The sequence below is a fragment of the Tamandua tetradactyla genome, chromosome 2 (assembly GCF_023851605.1).
Source record: "Tamandua tetradactyla isolate mTamTet1 chromosome 2, mTamTet1.pri, whole genome shotgun sequence".
NCBI classification, from domain to species: domain Eukaryota; kingdom Metazoa; phylum Chordata; class Mammalia; order Pilosa; family Myrmecophagidae; genus Tamandua; species Tamandua tetradactyla.
The window spans coordinates 91,280,442-91,303,251 of record NC_135328.1 but is presented as its reverse complement, the minus strand read 5'-3'; the positions used below and the strand labels follow the sequence as shown (position 1 = coordinate 91,303,251).

General features: G+C 37.5%; 2 protein-coding genes and 1 pseudogene across 6 annotated transcripts in view; 1 reads left to right on the top strand and 2 right to left on the bottom strand.

The window, feature by feature from the left end:
• Positions 1–22,810, top strand: part of UHRF2 (ubiquitin like with PHD and ring finger domains 2) — a 134,066-nt gene that overhangs the window by 103,842 nt on the left and 7,414 nt on the right. Inside the window, exons 16-18 of one of the 5 annotated variants that reach the window (XR_013170459.1) lie at positions 346–551; positions 17,644–17,767; positions 17,879–21,155. Coding sequence is in view for 1 of the 5 variants with exons in the window: in XM_077148215.1 (XP_077004330.1) it covers positions 346–492 (147 nt within the window). In the remaining 4 variants the exon portion in view is untranslated. Of the gene's footprint in view, positions 1–345; positions 1,510–17,643; positions 21,157–22,810 lie in introns of those variants that run through there. The other 4 variants (XR_013170458.1, XR_013170457.1, XR_013170460.1 and 1 more) reach the window with 4 other exon arrangements.
• Positions 10,190–18,628, bottom strand: LOC143657010 (nuclear transport factor 2 pseudogene; annotated as a pseudogene).
• Positions 17,578–22,810, bottom strand: part of GLDC (glycine decarboxylase) — a 90,622-nt gene continuing 85,389 nt past the window's right edge. The window contains exons 23-25 of the mRNA XM_077148214.1: positions 22,319–22,491; positions 20,857–20,937; positions 17,578–20,364 (exon numbers count right to left, since the gene is read on the bottom strand). Coding sequence (XP_077004329.1) covers positions 20,221–20,364; positions 20,857–20,937; positions 22,319–22,491 — 398 coding nt within the window. The 3' untranslated portion in view covers positions 17,578–20,220. The remainder of the gene's footprint in view (positions 20,365–20,856; positions 20,938–22,318; positions 22,492–22,810) is intronic.

Sequence of the window (22,810 nt, the reverse complement as noted above, 5' to 3'; positions counted from 1 at the left end):
CTGGAGCCTGCCCATGCCAAAAAAAAGAAAAAAGGTTAGGCTAGTGAGACCCATACATAGTCTCTGTTTTACTGGATAATGAAATTAAAGCCCGAAGAAGTTCAACATTGTATCTCTAGAAGGAAACTTACCTGAAGTTTCACAGTTTGTGGCAGAAGTGCAACTAAAGCCTTGAGTGTAGACTACTTTTCATAGAGCAGCTCAGGCCTTTGCATTTGTTCATCCTGTGTAGTTCTCTTGTTACCAAACAGTAAATTTCCAGTTTCTGTTTAAAAGCATAAGTTGAGTACCTTTCTACACATTTTACCCTGAGATGAAATTTGTTGTTTTTTGGTTTTGCCTTAGGATTGCTTACAGCGTTCTTTTAAAGCCCAAGTTTTCTCCTGCCCTGCTTGCCGGCATGATCTTGGCCAGAATTACGTTATGCTCCCCAATGAGATCCTCCAGACTCTACTTGACCTTTTCTTCCCTGGTTACAGCAAAGGACGATGATCTGTCTACTACTGTATTGCTCCTGGTGGCTTTTTGGACAATAAAGAATCTAAAATGGGGTAGGTAGGGTGGAATCAACGGTGGACCACATTTCTCACATTCTGAAGCAGCTAATCCTCTTTCCCACATAGCCATCATCTTGTGTGTGTAGTAAGAGGCCCATTTCTTAACTGTCTTTTAAATATCAAAAGGTAGTTCCTGCCAGTAACAACTAGTTTTAATGAGTATAAAAAGTCAAAACCTCAACCCTAGTTGATATCCAAGTTATGGTTTATTTTGCAACTACCTCAGGACAGAAAAGATTTATGGGGATTTTTAAAGTCATTGAATGATTAGTCAAATGAAATTTTAGCTACACACTGCCTCCCAGATCTTAGTTGTGCCTGGTTCATGTAATTTGATTTTACATAAAAGGAAATGGCACTTGAAGCAGTTGGAATGAATGCAGCTTCTGTAGTGTGCATAATCCTTTTTTAAATGTCTCTTCCATCACAATGTGTGTTTTGCAAGGACAGGTTTGTTTTTTAGCCCATTTGTGAGATCCATTGTGCGTTTTTCTGGTGTTTTTATGCAAGTTGACTACTAATGATTAAAGAGAACAATATGGATGCATTATTGCTGCATTAGTGTAATGTGGTGTGGTTTTGCACTTAAGAGGTTTTCAGATGCTCTAGTTGTAAATGTTCATGAAAAGCCATTCTGTACTAGTCAAACTGCTTTTAGTGACTCTCACCAATGGTTTTACATCTGGACAGTGCTGACTTTTGAGAGGATTGAAATTGCTTCATATTGTGATTCTAAATTTTATATTCACTATATTCCCTAAAGTATACCTTAATAAATATTTTATGACCAGAAAACCAGCTTATTTTTGCTTTCCTTTTTTTTATATTTGTCTGCTTTCTATTTTGGGTTTTTAAGAATTATTTTCAGATTGTTATTGTACATTGTTATTGAAAAAGGAGTTTGGTTTTTTATTCTGATTTTGGTTTTGAGAACTAGATGAAATCTTAAGCACTGACTACATTTCATCTAGGATTGTTTTTTTGTTTGTTTTTAATTTTACTTAATAGAAAAAAATGGCAAAATAAGAACCTAGTGACTGTTCTCTTTTCTATAAAAATTTCAATCTTATATTCAATTTTACCATCATTACTACTTATTTCATAGATACGAGAATATTTTAAAACCTTACTATATTTTTTAAAATTATATTGCTATTATTTTCATCAGAGAAAATCTTTGATATGATCATGTTAGTCTTCTTCCCCTAAATTCAGAGCCATATATATATATATATATAGGCAATATTTATTGAATATTTACTTTGTGCTAGTCACTTGTACATTTTTATGTATAAACTTTTACTCTTAACACCAAAGGTATAGGTACCATTATCCTGGCATAGAAAGGTGAAGTAACTTGCCAAATGTCATCATAAACCAAATGAACACGGGTGGCCTTCTGTGATCTGTAGGTTCTCACACTTGATAGAAACCAAACTAGTTTTGCTCTTTTTCCTGCATTCAGTTAAACTTGGAATCATATTCTGGGAAACACTTATAAAAGCAAAATAGAGTTATTGTCATGTACTGCTAGTTCTAAGTACTGGAATCATTTTTATTTTGAAGAATCAAGTTTAAAATGGAATCTTCTTAGACTGAAAGCAAATCATTAAATTGTTCATCCAGTGCTGTATTCCCTCTGGCTTGTTCTACATCTCTGCATGAAGGGTAGCATAGGATCTCTTAGTTTTGACAACTGGAACAATGTTCTACCACTTTTATTAGCGATAGCAAGATAACTAATTCCTACATTTATGGTGTGAATTGTCTAAACTTTGCTATAAAAAAAAAAATAGAGAGTAGGAAAGACGGCTGAATAAAATTGAACTTATTTACAAGTGTCTAAAATGGCCCAAAGTTAGGCAGGTTTTTTGATCTTGAATTTTTGGGGGGGAAGACTTAAAATTTTTATGTAAATATTTCAGTTTGTATCTCTAGAAGGTAAGGACTTTTACAAAATATATACACAATTCCACTGTCACCTGTGAAAAGTTTAACAGTATTTGACATTTTGATATCTAGTAAATGCGCAAATTTCTGTCATAAATTGATATTTTATTTTTAGTTGATTGGTTTGAATCAGAATCCAGATTGTGATTATTTGATGACCCTTTATCTTTTGGAGGGGAGGTTTAAAGCAACAATAACCATTTATTATCTAACATTACTGTTGGTCAGGAATTTAGAAGTAGCTTAGTTAGATGGTACAGACTCAGAGCTTCTTGTGAGGTTGCAGTCAGATATCCAGATATGACTGCAGTTATCTAAAAGCTCGACAGGCTGGAAGATTCAGTTTCAAAGTGTCTCAGTCATATGACTGGCAAGTTCAGGCTAGTTCTTAGGGTATCATCAGCCTGGGTCCCCTAGTGAGAATGATACAGAACAGAGCCTCCAGCCAACTTGAGATGGACCTGCAGCATGACTAAGAAGTAAATCTTGAGCCCCTAGAAATTTTGAGTTGTTAATATAGCATAGTCTAATCTTGACTGATGGAAGAATTTCATTCCTAAATTCCTCAGCCTGTCAGTAAATATAAAGTTAAATTTGATAATTGATCTTTTAATCCATTTTGTATCTAGAACCTCCATCATTGTTACAATATTCAGTGGTACATGAGTGTAAATTTTAAGCTAAATTTTTTAATACCTGAGTCAGCTGACTCTAAGCTATTGCTAAATTAATTGATTGTGTGGTAGACAACCTCCAAGATGGTCGCCAATAATCCCTACCTCTTAGACTTCATACTCTGTTTTGATACCCTCCCCTTGAGTATGGGCTGATACTTGTAATGAAGTGATGACATTTCACCTTGAAAATTAGGTTACAAAAATACCATGACTTTCATTTTGGCAGCCTTTCAGGGTGCCATTTTTGGCAACCAGCTATCAGGTTGTGGGCTGCCCTATAGAGAGGTCGTCTTGGCAAGAAACTGATGTCTTCAGACATAAGCCAGCAAGTGTGAGCCTGGCACTGGCAGTGGATTCTCCCCCACTCCAGCCTTGAGTTGGTTGCGGCACTTGATTACAGACTTATGAGAGACATTGAGCTCAGTGTACTTAAGCTACTCCATGTTTCCTGACCCATAGAAACTGAGATAATTTATGTTGCTTTAAGCCATTAAGCTTTGAGGTAATTTATGCAGCAAGAGATGACTAATACAGACAGGGTGACCCAATTTGCCCAGAAAAGACCCAATATGCGCTGTTATTCCAAGATAATTATGAATACCATTTAGTTTTCTTCTTTAAAGTATTCTGTTTTGGATAAGATTATCCTATTGATTGACCCAATTGAGATCTATGGCCTAACCCTGCATTTACTTTTATTTCTGAAATAGTCTCTCCCTACCATGGTCGAGAATTTTTTAATTCATTTCATAGCCTTTTCTCCTTTGTGGGCAATTTAAAACCTCTCTGATGAGTTGTAAGAGATGAGAAGTGATCTGGTAGAACAAAAATTCCATGAACGTTTTATCTGGAACTATCTGTCTCCAAGCAACTTCTAACTAGACTTCTGTTAGATGGCAGGAGAAATATTTGAGGTACCTATCACTTTCCACACACATCTACTTTTTTACTTGTCTGGAAGATGGTAAGCTAGAGTTCGTAAATATTTTACAGTTAGGATTTACCTAGCTAGTGTCTGCTAAGAAATCATGGTAAACTTTCATGGGGTTTTGGATTGATATACTTCTACCACCAAAGTGGCTTTGTCCCCCCCTCCAAACATTTAAACTTTGTTGGTTTTGGGGGGTCACAGATACTTCTTTAACAAAAACAGTTCCACAAATGTGTGATCTTACTACATCCATCGGTTCTTAAAATATACTTCAATTTTATAAATAGAATCCCTCCATTCACTTAAAAACTTAAACTTTTTATTTGGAAATAATTACAGATGCTCAAGAAGGTGCAAAAAATAGAGTATATATTTTTTTACCTACCTTTCTCCAAGGGTAATTAATAGCTTATATACCATAGTAATTTCTTCAAACCAGAAAATTGACAAACTAAATAGATCTTACTCATATTTTACCAGTTTTTACTTGAAGTCATTTTTGTGTCACCTGTATAGATCTGTGTAACTACTACCACAACAAAGACACAACTGTTCTCTCATCACAGAAATACTTGCTAATGCTATCCCTTTATATTCACAACCCCCCACACACCCTAATTAGCACTCATCTATTCTTTATCACTATAATTTTGTCTTTTCAAGAATATTATATGTGTGGAATGATATAGTATGTAACCTTTTGAGAGTGGCGTTTTCCTCACATCTAAATTATTATGCATATCAGTAGTTTAGTCCCTTTTATTGATGATTAGTAGTTCAGGTTGTTTCTAATTTGGGACTTTTACAACGAAAGCTGCTGAATAATTCATTCACAAACAAGAAACTGCCAAACTTTTCCATAGTCCCTGTACCATTTTACATTCCCATCAGTGATAAGTAGGAGATATAAATCCTCTTCATTCTTGCCAGTACTCAGTATTGTCAGTATTAGCCATTGTAATAAGTTGTTTAACGCACTATGGCTCTATTTTGCATTTCCCCAATGGCTAATTATTTGATGATCTTTTCATGTGGTTATTTGCCATCCTATATATATCTCTAAATTATTTGTTGAAGCCCATTGTTTATTTCTAACTGTTGAGCATAGAGTTCTTTATATATTCTAAATACCAGTTCTTTGTTGGATATGTGATTTATACATTGTTTACCTAGTCTTTCACTTATGTTTTCGTCCTCTTAATGGTGTTTCATAGAGAAAACACTTTTAATTTTTAAGTTTAATTTACCATCTTTTTCTTTTATGGATCATGCTTTTTATGTCACATATAACTTTAAAAACTCAAGAGGAGAAGAAGTTTTAAACTTTAAACTTACCCAAGATATTTGTACTTTCCATTGTGCTTTCCAAACTTGATATTCCAAGTTTTCATGTGTTGTTTTCTTTCTGCCTAAATAACTTAGTTTATATCAATTCTTACAGATCAGGTATGCTGGTTGCATATTCTCAGTTTCCTTCATCCAAGAATGTCTTATTTTAACTTCATTCCTGAGGGATAGTTTCACTGAATATAGAATTCTGGGTTAGCAATTGTTTTCTTTCAGTACTTAAAAATGTTGTGCCACTTCCTTCTGGGCATCCATGGCTTCTGTTAACGTTGTTTTTAAGTATTGTCAAACTTACCAGACAGCTACAAAAATAATACACACCCCATACAGAGAACTCAACACACCCCAGCCCCTCCACTAGGGAAATTACAATCATACACAACTGCCATCTCCCAACCCTCGTCCACCTTTTCACCTCTTGCTTGTTTGCCTGCAGATGTTTCTGTGTTTACATTTTGCAGCCTGGAAGAGTCTTTAGGTCTCAGCCATAAAAAACAAGCTATCCCAAAATGGAATGGCATGACTGTACCTAAAACCCAAATCAGGAACAAGCAGCCCCAGTTGCTTGCCAGGGTGGGAACTCTACACAAAGATTGCTTGATACATACTCTTTGCTCAGTGGCAGTGTCCCCTTCCCCTGGGGGTATATAAAAACCCAATCCTCAGAGAGCCACAGGGTCCCTCATGTCCAACATAAAGCAGGGCATGCAGGAGCTGCTATCCACCAACCCTGACCTGAGTAGTTGGCTCCCCAGGGTACTGGCCATGATAGGATCTTTTCCCCTGTTCTTTTGGGCTCTTTATGCTCTATAGGTAATAAAAGTGGTCATTTGCTAAAAGCTTCTGTGGTACCTAAGCCTGTTTTCCCATGACAAACATGGTATCATGAAGATACCAAGATTTAGAACCACTTAACATTTTGCCACATTTGCCATATTATTCCGTTTATTGGTCCATCCATCTGCCTGTCCGTCTATAGGTCCGTTTTCTGAACACTTGAGTGTAGGCTGTATACATCACGCCACCTGACCCCCCGAAATACAGCGTTGCGAAACAGTACATTCCCAAAGCACAAGGATATTCACTTATGTATCTACCTTAAGTTCAGTTTTCAAGTTCAAGAAATTTAACATTAATATAAAGAAAACAGTCTTATGGTTTGAAGTTATATGTACCCCAGGAAAACTTGTTCTAAAATTCAGTCCATTCCTGTGAGAGTGAACCCACGTAAATAGGAGGACCTTTTGATGAGGTTGAGTTAAGAAGGTGTGGCCCACCTTAGTCAGAATGGGTTTTAGTCCTATTAATGGTGTCCTTAATAAGCAGAGTGAAATTCAGACAGAAAGCCACAGGAAGCAAGACGCTGGACCTGGACAGAACCTGGAAGAGACCAGGAGATGCCACCATCTGCCTTTTCTTGTGACAGAGAAGCCAAGGACCAAGGAGTACTGGCAGCCAGACCCAGAAAACCAGTCTTCTAAGAGAAAACGTTGCCTAGATGCCTTGATTTAGACTTTATCTTAGCTTCTAAACTATAAGATAATAAATTCTGATAATAAATTCCCATTGTTTAAGCTGACTCTCTTCATGTTATTTGAGCAGCCTAGGAAACTAAAACATGTCTATATTCCAGTTTTTTTTTCACATATTCCAGTAATGTCCTTTTGAACTTGCCTCTCTTGCTGGGTCCCATATGTTGAGTGTCATTGCCCCTTTGGGTGATCTTTTTCTTATTGTGGAAAAATATGCACAACACAAACCCTTCATCTCAACCACACCCAAGCATACGTTCAGATGGGAAAAGTTTCTCATCTCCTCAGACAAAATCCCTACATCCATTTAGCAGTACCCATTCACCCTGGTCCCTGCAACTGGCAATCTAGACTCTAATTTGCATTTACAAGCTTGTGTATTCTCCATTATTTTCTTTAAAAATTTTACCTTGGGGCTTAGATTTAACATCCTAAATCCATAACTATTTTGTTTGCTCTGATATCAACTTAAAAATATACACAAATTATGTTCTTATACCACCCTGTCCCCCTACCTTTATGTAGTTCTTACCACAAATTGCATGTCTATACATTGAGTCCAGAACCACTGATTTACCATTATATTTTATGCATTTGACTTTTAGATCCTACAGGAACTACAGTAGTACTGGTATTATATTTACTCATGTCGTTACCCTCACAGATCTTTATTTCCTCATGTGGCTTTAATCTATTGTCCTTTTCCTTTTAATGTGCAGAACTCTCTTTAGCATCTCTTGTAGGACCAGTCTAGTGGTAACGAACTCCCCCTGTTTTGTTTTGTTTTTTAATTAGGAATGTCTTCATCTCTCTCTCATTTAATTAAAATAAATAATACTAATAATATATATATATAAAAGGAAAAAGAAAAAAAACAAAAACAAAAGATACAAACACACAAACAAACAAACAAAAAACCATATTTCAGGTGCAGCTTCATTCAGTGTTCCAACCTAGTTACATTACACTTAGGTATTATTGTGCTGTCCATTTTTGAGTTTTTGTATCTAGTCCTGTTGCACAGTCTGTATCCCTTCAGCTCCAATTACCCATTATCTTACCCTGTTTCTAACTCCTGCTGGTCTCTGTTACCAATGATATATTCCAAGCTGATTCTCGAATGTCGGTTCACATCAGTGTGACCATACAGTATTTGTCCTTTTGTTTTGGGCTAGACTCACTCAGCATAATGTTCTCTAGGTCCATCCATGTTATTACATGCTTCATAAGTTTAGTCTGTCTTAAAGCTGCATAATATTCCATTGTAGGTATACGCCACAGTTTGTTTAGCCACTCGTCTGTTGATGAACATTTTGGCTGTTTCCATCTCTTTGCAATTGTAGATAATGCTGCTATAAACACTGGTGTGCAAATGTCCGTCTGTGTCTTTGCCCTTAAGTCCTTTGAGTAGATACCTAGCAGTGGTATTGCTGGGTCATAATCCATTCTGCCATTCTATGTCTTTTGATTGGGAAATTCAGTCCATTAACTTTTAGTATTATTACTGTTTGGATAATATTTTCCTCTACCATTTTGGCTTTTGTATTATATATATCATATCTGATTTTCCTTCTTTCTACACTTTACTCCATACCTCTCTCTTCTGTCTTTTCGTATCTGACTCTAGTGCTCCCTTTAATATTTCTTGCAGAGCTGGTCTCTTGGTCACAAATTCTCTCAGTGACTTTTTGTCTATAAATGTTTTAATTTCTCCTTCATTTTTGAAGGACAATTTTGCTGGATATAGGAGTCTTGGTTGGCAGTTTTTCTCTTTTAGTAATTTAAATATATCATCCCACTGTCTTCTAGCTTCCATGGTTTCTGCTGAGAAATCTACACATAGTCTTATTGGGTTTCCCTTGTATGTGACAGATTGTTTTTCTCTTGCTGCTTTCAAGATCCTCTCTTTCTCTTTGAACTCTGACATTCTAACTAGTAAGTGTCTTGGAGAATGCCTATTTGGGTCTATTCTCTTTGGGGTGCGCTGCACTTCTTGGATCTGCAAATTTAGGTCTTTCATAAGAGTTGGGAAATTTTCAGTGATAATTTCTTCCATTAGTTTTTCTCCTCCTTTTCCCTTCTCTTCTCCTTCTGGGACACCCACAACACGTATATTTGTGCGCTTCATATTGTCATTCAGTTCCCTGATCCCCTGCTCAAGTTTTTCCATTCTTTTCCCTATAGTTTCTGTTTCTTTTTGGAATTCAGATGTTCCATCCTCCAGTTCACTAATTGTAGCTTCTGTCTCTTTAGATCTACCATTGTAGGTATCCATTGTTTTTTCCATTTTTTCTTCTTTGTCCTTCACTCCCATAAGTTCTGTGATTTGTTTTTTCAGATTTTCTATTTCTTCTTTTTGTTCAGCCCATATCTTCTTCATGTCCTCCCTCAATTTATTGATTTGGTTTTTGAAGAGTTTTTCCATTTCTGTTCGTATATTCAGCATTAGTTGTCTCAGCTCCTGTATCTCATTTGAACTATTGGCTTGTTCCTTTGACTGGGCCATATCTTCAATTTTCCGAGCATCATCCATTATTTTCTGCTGGTGTCTGGGCATTTGATCAGATTTCCCTGGGTGTGGGACCCAGTTGGTTGAAAGCTTTTTCTGTGAAATCTCTGGGCTCTGTTTTTCTTTTCCTGCCCAGTAGGTGGCGCTCGTCTGTCTGCACGGCAGTCGGCCCGGGAAACCACGCGTGGAGGCGGGGGTCGCTGGCCGCCGCAGCTTGGGAGAGTGCTGGTCCTAATTGCCCAGCTGGCCCGAAACGCCAAGCGTGACGGGAGGGCCCCGCTATCCAACGTTCCCAGTCAGACCGGGGAGCCTTTTTTGAAGATAGTTTTGCCAGATATAGGATTCTTATTTGGCACTTTATTTTTACTCTCAGCACTAAAATGTCTTCCCACTGCCTTCTTACCCCCTGCTTTCTGATGAGAAATCGGAACTTGACACATTGCTTTCTCTTATAGGGCTTTCAGACTTCTCTATCTTTATCTTTGGTATCTGACAGTTTGATTATAATATGCCAAGGTGTGGGACTATTTGGGTTCATCCTATTTAGAGTTCATTGGTTGTCTTGAATGTATAGAATCATGTCTTTAAGTTTGGGGATGTTTAGCCATTTTATTTTTAATTTTTATTAATAAAACCAATCAACATAGAATATGAACATTCTTTTTTTACATCACATAGTTGTATATTCATCATCATGATAATTTCTTAGAACATTTGCGTTAATTCAGAAAAAGAAATAAAAAGCAGAAAACAATCATATATACCATACTCCTTACCCCTTCCTTTCATTGATCACTAGCATTTCAATCTACTAAATTTATTTTAACATTTGTTCCCCCGTCATTTATTTTTAGTCCATATGTTTTACTCATCTGTCCATGAGGTAGATAAAAGAAGCATCAGACACAAGGCTTTCGCAATCACACAGTCACATTGTGAAAGCTTTATCATTATACAATCATCTTCAAGAAACATGGCTGCTGGAATATAGCTCTACATTTTTTTTTTCCTTTTTTAATATTCTCTCCACCTCTCTCTCCTGGGACTTCCACAATGCATATATTGGTGTCTCAAAGTTTCCTCTGGCTCTGTTCACTTGTTTTCATTCTTCTTTCTGTTTCTCTGACTGAATGATTTCAATCGTCTTATCTTCAAGTTCACTGATTCCCCTGCCCCCTCCAATCTGCTGCTGAACTCCTCTAGAGAATCTTTTTGTTACTGTGGTCTTCAACACTGTAACAGATGTTCATGTCTCTAACTGTTGTTCTCTTTTTGTTATTTCCATGTCTGTTGTACTTTTGTCTTCATCTATTATTTTCCTTATTTCCTTTAGTTTTTTGAGCATATTGTAGGAACTTAAAAAAAAATCTTTGGTATCTCCCAGGTATGGCCAGGTAGAAACCATTGATGGTTTCTAATACTTTAATTTTCTCTGTACCCTCATTTCCTTTTTCTTTTTATGTTTGTAATTTTTTGCTAAAGCCTGGACATTTTTATATTTTAATATGTTGCTGGGATTTAGAATCTGAGCCTTCTGTTCTTTAAACATGTATCATGCTAGCATTGTGATAGGGCTTTTCTTGATTTCCAGAGTCTAAAAAAAGTAAAAACAAAAGGGAATACCTTTCTCAGTCTGCAGATTGACCTGTGCAAACATTGCTCTTTAGGGTATATCAGTGAGATGTGAAAATAGCTCATAGGGATCTCCCTGATGGTTTTTGTTTGTTAAGAAAATTTCTATAATTTTATTATATAATGAAGCATTGAGATATCTGAAAAATTAATATCTGGGCAGTAAGGCAGCTGCTTTCTTCTGCTTGGATTACTAGAGCAACTTGTCAGTAGATTCAAAAGAAAAGGCAACCTTTAGCATTAAGTCTTTCCAAGGTATGCACTGGTACTATACAGACTTCTGTCAGATGCAATTAGATTAGCATCCAAATGTCTTGGTGGCAGCAGTGTGCTGTGCCCATTCCCACTGCAGCCCTATTCATTTGTTTATTATATTTGGAGCATCTGGGAGAGAGTGAATAGTATTGGGAAGAGGAGAAAGAAACTGCATGGGTGCCTGGTTGGGAGGTGGTCGGCTCAAACTGTGTGGGGCAACCTGAGCATGTCATTGGTACAAACCCAACTATTGATGATTGTCTTAAATAGGAACATCTGGTGGAACCCCATGATGGGGTCTTCATGGGCCTTGAGCTGGCCATCTGTACTAAGCTGATAGTACTGTACCATGAAGATGTGCTGGATTTTCTGAAATGGAAGGCTAGATATCTTCTCCAAAATGGCAACTTTCCCCCAGAACTACTGTCTTTCGCACGTAAAGCATAATGTATCTAGTACAAACAGCCTTTGTCGGGTTCTGTCATTAACAAATAGCTGGTAGTAATGCTGAATGAAGCTGGATCCGGTCTGTTCCCAAATTGACTTGTCTTCTGTTCTGGAATGTGACTTGACTTCACTGAAACCCTAGCTGGCACCCTCCCTAAGGCTTTTTGCACGTGTCTTGGGTGTGCTCCAGTGGCCCTAGAAATTTCCCTGTTTACATGGATATAAATATCCCTTCTTCCTTAGGAAGCAGTTTCCACATGTCCTGAGCACTGTACTATATGTTCTACAGTCAGCAGTCCCTTGCCTCAGGCAGTCAAAACTTGACTGCTCTCCCACAGCATGCTGTAGGAGAACTCTGAGCTGCGTTCTACATGCACAGAAAGTTCTGGGACAGTGAGTCCCTTAGGCCAGCACTAAACATATTGGGCCAGTCATAAAGCTCCCAGTATGTGCATGAGGGTTCTTCTTTTGACTCCAGAACTGAGACCAACAATCCATACTGGGAACATGGGCCAGCTCCACATCAAGTCAGCAACAAGTAGAGAAGGAGCCAGCCAGGGCACCATAAGAACCTACCATTTTTAAGTAGCTTTTTCCTTGATTTAGCATTTGCCCTGTTTTTTCACTCCTTTAACTATTTTCTGGAGCTTTGAGAAAGATGTTTCTGCCAGTTCTTCCTAGTTGTTCAAAGTTTCTGTGAGGTGATGGAGCACTGGAAGGTTTCAATATACCATCTTGATTGGGGTATCCAGTGAATTTTTTATTTTGATTATTGTATTTTTTACTTCTAAAGTTTTTATTTGGTTATTCTTTATATTTCTCATTCAAGTTGAAATTTTCCTGGTTCTTGACATGAACTATGATTTTGCATTGCAACCTGGATATTTTGGGTGTTAAAAGACTTTACTTCCTATATAAGTTTTCTACTTTGGAAGGCAGTCAAATTGTTTAGGTTCAGAATGCATATCCTGGCCCTATTTTGTGGGCTCTGGTTCAAATATCAATTTAGTTTTCAAAGCCTTTTCAATGCTATTCTGGTCTACTCCACTTGTGTGCAACCCAGAAGCCAAACTAAAACTTTGGCAATATTCCCTAGGTAGTTTTGCTGTGTTGATTCTGATCAGTTTCACACATGGGCTGAGCTACTCAATCAAGTGATTTAAAGAACACTTTTGCTATCTCTCTCCTTATGTAATCTTCCCCCAATCTCTAGTTTGGATTGGGTAGTGTGCTGCCTCTTTTGTTGAGGGCAAGAATGTTTGGCATTTGCTGCCTCTGTTTGCATTAGTTTGGGATGAGGATAGTCGATAAACTCCACCCCAGAATCTTGGTCAGACTTAATGATGAGCAATAGTGCAACTTTTTTCATAGTTTTCCCTCGGAGTGGGGGGGGATAGAGTGAAAAAGGGTCTTGTTCGGCAGAAAAAAACACCATTTTTCCAGTCCTGTAACTAGGGAAAGCAGGCTTTTTTCTTCTTCGTGCTTGTTGATGTTCCAAGATTTCCAGGTCCTCTTGTACCCAGGTGAGAATATATAGGACCCCCAAAAAAACTCACTGCTGGTCATTCTGTGAGTCTCAAAGTACTAGCTAGTTCATTTGCTTTTCTCTACCTTTAAGCATTCTCAGTAGTAGCTTTATGTATTTTTTCCTACGATTAATTAGCAGGAGGAATGGGGGGAAATGTACATACCCCATCACATGGAACTGAAAGTCTCCAAAATAGCCTTTCAAAAATTTTGTCTACTAAGAAATTAAAGCAGATTAATCATAAAGGAAGTATATATGAGAAAAAACTAAACATTTATTATTACATTAATATTGCATTATTAAATATCACATTACAAGTGATATTTTAACCTTTCAAGCAACCCAGTACAGAAAGTATTACCTTTTCATTATAAAGAAACTCTCAGGCAGTAGAAAGGAAGTAGTATCTATGCTATGCTCTATGCCTATTGCGTTTTTGTTTTTCAAATATGGCAACTTACGAAGAATACTGTAGCAAACACAGTACCATCAGCACTGATCAATTAACATGTTTGAAATAAATATTTTAAATAAAGAGCAAAATATTGTGGGTGAAGCTAAATTACTTCTGTCAATCCTACCCTTTTAAAACCACGAAATTACTATCATGAATTTAGTGATGCCTTTTCAGTCTATATTTTTATACTTTTGCTTTCATGTATAGATGTTAAACAAAATGTAGTATGGCAGTGTTTTAAGTAATATTTATATAAATGATGTATTGTACATATTTTGCAACTTGGTTTTTTATTCAGGTTTATGTTTGGGATAGTCTCTTAATAGGTGAATTTAATCTCTATTTATTGTGGTACTTAAACATTTAAATTCATATCTATCTTGCATTTTGTTTTCTTTATCTTTCTTCAGGTGTTTGGGGAAGCTTCTTTTTCTTACTCTTTGCTTTTCTACTAAGCAGTTTATCTCCTTTCCCCCACTCTACTTGTCTGAAAGTTATACAGTTCATTTTGTGGTTATTTTTAAGTTTTAACATATAGCCTTTGTAGAGCATAATTGATAACTGTAAAGTGGGCAGTACTTATTTTTCCCCTAATAAGAAAAGTAACTAACTTATTTTTACTTCCCTCCAAACTAACTTTTCCGGGTTAAAGTTTACTATTTTAGTTACAAACTGTTTTTAAAACCCCAAATTGTTTTGTAAAAGTAAGACTGACTTTGATTTACCAAAATCAGTATTTTGATTTGCTTATATCTTTGCTCGCTATTGCTTTTTGCAACCCTTTCCTTCCTTCCATATTTATATTCTCTTATTCAATAATTCAAGCTGTTTTGTACCAAAGGTCTTTCAGTGAGGTTACTAGTTCTCTTTTTTTCAGTATCTTATTGATATTCCATTATATTCCGGCATCTATTGTTGCCGAAAGAATTTGCATGTCATTCATTTCTTTGAAGGATATGTGTTTTCTCTCTACTAATTTCTGAGTTTCACTAAAATGTATGTTAAGTATGAATTAATTTTTATTCTGTTTGGGTCTCATACAATTTTAAACTGAAAAACATGTCTTCAGTTCTGAAAAATTCTCATTTTCTTTTAAAAATATTGCTTCTCTCCCAGTTTCTTCAGTTCTTCAACCTGCTTTAATATTTTCAGTCCACCCTCCATTTTGTAACTTCGCTTGCTTTTTTAATCTCTTTATCCCTCTGTGCTGTGTTCTAGATGTTTTTCTCATATCCGTTTCCCAATTCATTATATTTTCCCTTTAGAGTGGTAGATGAAGAATTTAAATTCATGGCCATGTGTTGCTTTCCACTGCTTTTTTCTGCCTCACTATGTTTTTTGATTACCTACTCAAATATTTACTTTTAATTTATATTGTATCTTTTGTCCTTTGAAAATCAGATTTAGACACTATTCCAAAATGCAACATGACTAAATATCATCTAAATATCTGACAATCATTATTATTGCATAGTGCATTTTAATTCTAGAAACTCCATTTTCATACTGTGAAAACCGTGGGCTTCATTCCTAAATGCAACTAGATTCTAGAAAATAATGAAATTGTTTCAAGACAATATTGAGCCTCCTTAACTATGGCACTTTTGTTCATCCTCTCCTTCCAGACCTGCCTCATGCTGTATAGCATAATGCTTCAGATTTACAGCACTTCTCTAAAAGTAGAACTGTCCTGGGCTGAAGGCTGACTTTCTGACAAAGTGCAGAAATAGTGCTGTTAACTTCCACCTACAGCCCCCAACGTTGCTAACACCACATATTATACTCATTCTTTTGCTATTTGCAAGTTTATTTAACATCCCCAGCTGTCTCCTTTCCTGGAAAGTATTCTTCTCATTGTCTTTTGGAATGCATTTGAAGCAGCTTCTTTTAAGCAATGAAAACATCTAGTTTCTCTGTTTTATTAGATAAAATATCTTGACTACAAGCAACTTTTTTCCCCCCATCCTTTTGCCAGATGTTTAGGAATCTGTTTGCATCTAATTCTACTTTGGCTGCTCCTACTGCAGAATGGCAGTTTTGGATCAAATTCCTAGTAGCAGCACCATTGGGAGAAGTCTACATTTTTTTTTAGGATAACTGACATCACTCCTGGTGCTGTTGGATTCCACACTGTTTACTGGGAGTTTATGACATTCGCTGTTATTTAAAACACTTAAATCTCAGACTTACCATGGTTTTTTGTAAACAACTCCAATGATTTTCAAAAGCACTTTCATAGGAAATTTAAAATGTCATACCCAGGGCTATACAGATACTACTGAGGTTTAAATACAATGCAGCAAACAGATTAAAAGTGCACTAAAATTTCTCTTACATCAGTTCTGAAAGCCCTAGACTTCTTACAGCAGCCAGTTTTATTTCCTTTCATGCAGGTCCATTAGAAAAAAAAAATTTTTTTTGTAACTGACTTTTTTTTCAATCCTCCATAAATTCTGTTGAATTCAGAGGAAATTACAGGCAATCCCCACCTCAACTTGCATTTCAGAATTTAATTTGTAAAAAGAATGAAGACCATCATGATCTTTGACTTAATGAAATAATCTCTTATGTGTATAAATAGCAATAAATATTGAGAGGGGTAATTTCCCAGGTAAGCCTATAATGCCTATTAAATCATAATACTGCACTGCTTTTATGGAAAAGGATCCAAATAACCTTTTCCAGTTCCATGCATCGGAGCCTACCCCTGCCCAAATTAACCACATTTTCTAAGCATTGGGATGTATGATCTGACAGTGGGATTTGTAATTAAAAAACATCAAGAAGCATGATTTTTCTGTAAATCTATGACTTCTCTAGTTAAAAAATAATAATACAAAATATTTAATCCTGGGATGCTGGAGAAGTTAAGTTTAGCAGTAGAACCCAGAATAGGCTGAGAATACATGTGGACCTAAGTAAATATTTGATAGCACCCAGAAGCTGTTGGCCTGGTAGATTGATGGAACTGCCTTATATTATTTTCTAGCTTAGAAGAATCTCATTTAAATAGTGACAGTAGATCAGATTTAGGCTTAAGGACCTAAGATAAGACATACAAAATGCCTTAGGAGAAGTATTAGTTTAGAAAAACTGAAATTACAGCTATTGCTGCCTCCTGGATCCACAGACCAGCAGTGCTCAGCTTCAGCCCTGCTTAGCATTTTGTGTGTTTTGCTCCAATACTGGTAAGACAAGAATTTTTTAAATTTCATGTATGTCCTTTATATGTTCTTATTTTTCATTTTTTTTACCATGCCTAATGGAGGATATATGTAAAAAAGCATGACTGTACTATAGCATCTTTAATTGTCTTTCCTTTGTATTAATCTGAAGGTTTTATTTATTTTTTTTACATAATTGCAGTCAGTTTTACTAAATAAAATCTCACCAGATTAAAAAAAAAAAAAATCAGGAACTTGTCATTTCATCCAGACAAAAAGAACAACCTGAAGGAAGGCTTGGAAGTTAGAGCTTGGCAAGGTAAAGCAACAGCCGGGAGGCCCCCTTGAGCTAGATAGGCTAAAGGAGGAGCCAGAGGGGGAATCTAGTTTTCCACAGCAGCATCCTTCTTTGAGATCAGAGATTGTTCCTTTATTCATTCAACTCATATTTCTTGTCATCTGTTGAACACCTACTTAGTAGAAGATCCTTGTTCAGAACTGGGACTCGAATAGTGAACAACAGAAACAATCTCTGCTCTGATGGAACTTAGCCTAGTGAGGCAAAAAGACAAAAAAAAAGTGCAAATTATGCTAAGGGTGCAGGAGGAAATAAACTGAGTGCCAAGGCCAAAAATAATGGAAGGGCCCATTGCACAGTGATTAGGGGGAAGAACATTTTGAAGAAATGCTGAGACCTGAAGAAGGAACAGGAACCAACAAAGCAAAAGTTGCTGAAGAGAATATTCCAGGCAGTGGATACAACACAGACAAAGATCAAGAGGTAGGAAAGAGTGACGTAAGCATTGGGTGAAAAAATTAGTTAATAGTGAAGGACAAGTAACACTTCAATTCTGAATCACCCCTGTTTTTGTTTGCCTCTGATATGTTCTAGGTACAAGCAATGGATGGTCAATTCTGCATACAAGGTGCAAACAATTTTGCCACTCAACCACTAACATTTTACAGTTTGATAAAGTGTAGGAAAGAACTGCTGTTTGCTTTTCAAGTGCTTGTCCTTCCTCAGATGGAGCTGCTCCAATGTCTGAATGACTCGCTACGTTGAACGATTGGTTACCGGCTCAGGAAGAGTAGTGGGTCTCCAGGCTTATCGTTACCAGGTATTTTAGTTTCATAGCCTGCTCCAGGCAAATACCATGAAATGGTTCCACTTAAACAATGGGAGTTTATTTGCTCAAAGATTTATAGCTGGGAAAATGTCCAAAATCAAGGCTTCATCAAGGTGATGCTTTCTTCCATAAGACCAGCTGCTGGTGGTCCTATAGGCTTCTCTGTCACATGGCAGCGTTTGCTGGTCTTGCCCTTCTCTTCTGGGTTTCACTGATTTCATTTCTTGCTTTCCTAGCTTTCTCTCTGTCTTTCTGTCTGAATTTCATTCTCTTATATAGGCCAACAATAATATTATTAAGACCCATCCTTATTAAGCTCTCGTTGAAAGATCCTACTTACGAGGGGTTTACATCCACGGGACTGGATTAAATTTAAGATGTTTTTCTGGGATCCATACAGCTTCAAATTACCACACCAAGACAATGTGGGATATTGTTTTGGTGGGCAGGGCACCAGAACCCTTCGGCCTGGGTTCAAATACTGGCTCTATTAGCAGCTGTGAGACCTGAGGCATCTCCTCTATGTCCTTTCCTTCATATGTAAAAGAATGTTGTGAGGCTCAAGTACATTTTAAATATTTGGAATAGTGCCTAACTAGAATACTGGTGAAGTACTCTAGGTTTTAGCCATTTAATTATGTTAAAAAGGAACCACGGGCCCCATCACTTTTCTACTGCTTTATTAGGCTGAGATAAATTGTTTTATAAATTTTTTAGTGTGAGAATAAGTAGATCACTTGCAGAGAAGTCAATAGAGCACTCAGATAATTTGTCTAGATCACCTAGCTTGAGTAATAGTAGTTTGATTTAACTGCCGCACAGGGAATCAAGTAGTCAAGGTTAGGGCAACTCAGTAACTACCAGGCAAGAACAATGGTACACTGAAGTGCTTGCTAATCCTGGAAGAAAGTTATTTTGGCAACCATGCTAGTTGCTGACCTGAAACTCATTCTGAATTTCTTTGGGGCAATAGTATGCCCAGGTAAAAGACCTCTCAACTAGGAGTGGCAATTGAAACAATTCTGACCAGTGAAAAGTCAACAGAGGTCACTGGGTGGCTTGCCTCTGGGTAAGCATTTCAGAGAAACAGATTTGCATGGAGACTGCCTTTTGCCTTCTGCTTTTCCCCCTTTTATCCTATATAGACTGTCAGTGTGCTGTCTGGATATGCGACAGCCATGTTTTGACCATGAGGATGAGAACCACGTGCAAAAGGGAAACAGAACAGGAAGACAGAAGATTCACCAGCCCCTGGCTTGATACTTTTACCCGGATTTCTCTTTAAGTGAGAAAAAAAACAAACTGCTATTTGATTAAACTGCTATGGTTTTGGTTAATATGCAGCCTAATACAATTCTAGTGACAAGGGCTGAAGTGGCATTCACTGCTGACCAAGACATACAAACTTTATTTAGCCAGTCAAAGGCAAAACTGATAATGTAAACAGTGGCTATTGGGTTGAGTGTTCTCATTAATCTTCAATTCCCTCTAAAGTCAGGAAACCAAATAGCAGGACACATGGGCTAAGATTGAAAAATGGACCAAGAGGAAGGCATTCCTCAAATTGAAATGCTTTTATTAGACTACTAATAAATGCAGATAAAAAACAGATCAAGAGAAAAACTATCAGAAATGCTATTATGAACTAGGCAAATTAGTTGGAGAAAGATTTCAGTGTATACAAAATGTAAACATTTGCCCTGCGATTTCCCACAGACAGCACAGTCCAGAAGGACTTATTTGGAACAAAAGTAGGCCTATTGGGTTTCCAGTCTAGCCTTTATAACCTGTGCATACTTGTGAAAGTTAAAGTTCTAGCACATCCAAATTCTTCTATGCAACGAACTAAATGGCCCCCAATCAAGGCAACTTGAACATCAACTGCTACATATGGAAGCAGAGGCACCAAAGCAAATCAGTCTTCCAACGATCAGCTTCCATTCACTGTACTATTTGTATTTACATTTACCTTGACAGAGATTACAAAAATATATGTACTATATAAAACCCCTACTTCAATCTGGGGTGGGAGATGAAACATTTCTTGCTTATCAATTGCTTGGGAGAGACATGTTAAACCAGTCATTTGAAATTAGGGGAGAGAGGACTAAGAAGAGGCCCTCTTCTGTTCAGAGAAGGGGGACTCATAAACTTCCATGGGTGGGCAGGTGCAAACCAGGTGCTGATCTCCATATATGTCATCGATCCGGGCAATGGTTGGCCAGAATTTGTTCTCTGGCTTCACAAAGGGCTGCAAGGGACAAAAGATGCAAATATAGTTGGATATCTTGAGATTTTTTTCTAGGAGTGGGGAGGTGGGAAGAGGTTACAAAGTCATCAAAGCGTAAAAGATCATTTGCCCAACAAGTACTCTGAGAAGCTAAAAGCCAGCTGTAACCTACATCCTTGCCCTAGCTAAAAAAGGCTGCAGAGTACCTTCTCCTTCATGCAAGGATCAGAAAAGAAAACAAGATTGTATTTGGGAACATCTCCCTGTAGGATGGTGGTAGAAAACACATTAATCCACTTAGCAGGGACTCCAGTTCTTTCTTCCTCCACTGCGCGCTCTGCAAAGAGCTCTGGAAGCTAAGTCCTTTGCTCTACATCCCCCATCGTGGTCACATTTCACAAGGTGCCCACATCTGGTTACTATAAGGAAGAGACTAAGACTGTGACTGCCTCCTGGTTCATGATGGCCCCTCATATGCACATGATAGCACTACCAGGTGACACAGGAACTTACAAGTGGGAATGCTGCTACCTCTCTGGAATATGGCCGATCCCAGTGGGAGGATGTGACGCAGGTCAGGGTGTGTGGAGACATCTGAGACAAAGATACAGAAGAGCCGTCAGAGCAGAAAACTGCTTTCTTCTGCTGCATTTCACCTCAACCATTGAGCTTCTGATGGAAGCCCATGGAGATAGGTTTGTTGTTTTGTTTCAATTTAGGGGAAAGGCATTGATTTTGGTGTAAAATGTTTTATTGTGAGATATTTCAAATATCAGAAAGTGGTATTAATAATATAATAAACATCTGTCACCCAACATAACTGAACCGATGTTTTGTCATATTTGCTTCACTTATAAATAATAAGATATTATATGTACAGTAGGTAGTATATATCCCCTGTCCGGCTCCATGTTTGCCCTCATCCCCAAGGATAGGCACTATCCTAAATTTGGTGTTTACCATTCCCATCATGTTTTTATACCATTACTACATATGCATAAATTTATAAACAGTAAATGGCACATTTTGACAAATTTTAAACCTGTGTCATTGTATAAGTATCATTTTCCATGTGCTTTTGTATCCCAACATTGTTTTTTTGTGATGCCTGTTGCCATTTTTTACCTAAATCATGAAAACATTGGCAGTCTCCAGAAAGAAAAGGGAAATAAGTGACAGTAAAGTGAACATATTGTGTTCCTCCATCACCCTATGGAACTCACAGGTGGTCGAGATGCCTACCTTCTCTCGCTAGCCGCTGGCCTCTGCATTGCATCTCCTGCTAGGAAGGAGGGGAACTTGCTTGCTTGAGCCTCCCTAAGTATCTCCGACTTGTCCTGTGGCTATTACAACACAATACCTTCATGGTGTTCTCAGTTCGTAATCCCTTAGCTCGAGGTCTAGACTTAATGAGAAACTTAGGGCTCTGCCCAGATATACAGTTAACATGGTTTGGAAGAGGCAGCATGATGCCTGACAAACTTGCCTCCAGAAGCACTGCAAAATCTTCAGGCCAAGTACCAATTCAGTTATTCTAAGAGTCATCTCATCCAGTACTAGAACTTTTCTTTATACTGAGGGGGGTGCGGTAAATACATAAATTATCTCACTACAGTGTATGAAACAAATATAAAATGATACAGCATCTCCAAGTAAATGGAGTCCTTTAGCCTCTGTTCACTCCCTTAGCAATCAATTCAGTGCATGGGTGGTAGATAGCACAGGCAACCACAAAACAATTATGTAAACAATACAAAGGAAAAACACATCAGAAAACAATCCACCTTATACTTAGGTACCCATTGTTCTGTTGTTCAAGATTTAAGCCTTTAAGTGTGACTACATCTCAGAAGAATGGTCTTAATTCTAGGCAAAAATAGCACCTTCTAATTAGAGTTCAGGGGTTGCTGCCAGACTGCCCAAACACCATTTTCTCTTGGATGGGACATATCTGATAGGGCCCATGCCTACATACCTTCAGGGGATTGACCCTGGGGTCAATGCGGCCCTCCTCAATGTCAGCAATTTCCTGCCGAATGCTGATCATGGCATCACAGAATCTGTCCAGCTCTGCCTTGTCTTCTGATTCTGTGGGTTCTATCATCAGGGTCCCCGCCACAGGCCAGGACATGGTAGGGGCATGAAATCCTGTAAACAGAGCCAGGGAAACTTGCATTGCTTTCTTTGGCTTCCCCAATTTGGATGAAAAGCTCCTCCTTATCTTATAATTTATCCCAAAGAAACCATTGGATAAATTTACAAATGTATGTATGTATCTGCACATTCATCCCAGCACTGTTTAAGAAGAAAAACTTAGGAAACAACCCAATATCCAACAATAGGGGCTTGGTTAAGCAAATTACAGGGCAGCCACACAATAAATAGGCAGCCATTCAAAAGGATGTAAATATATATTTGATAAAAACTCAAAGATATTAAGTGAAAAAAACATTATTATCCCATTCTC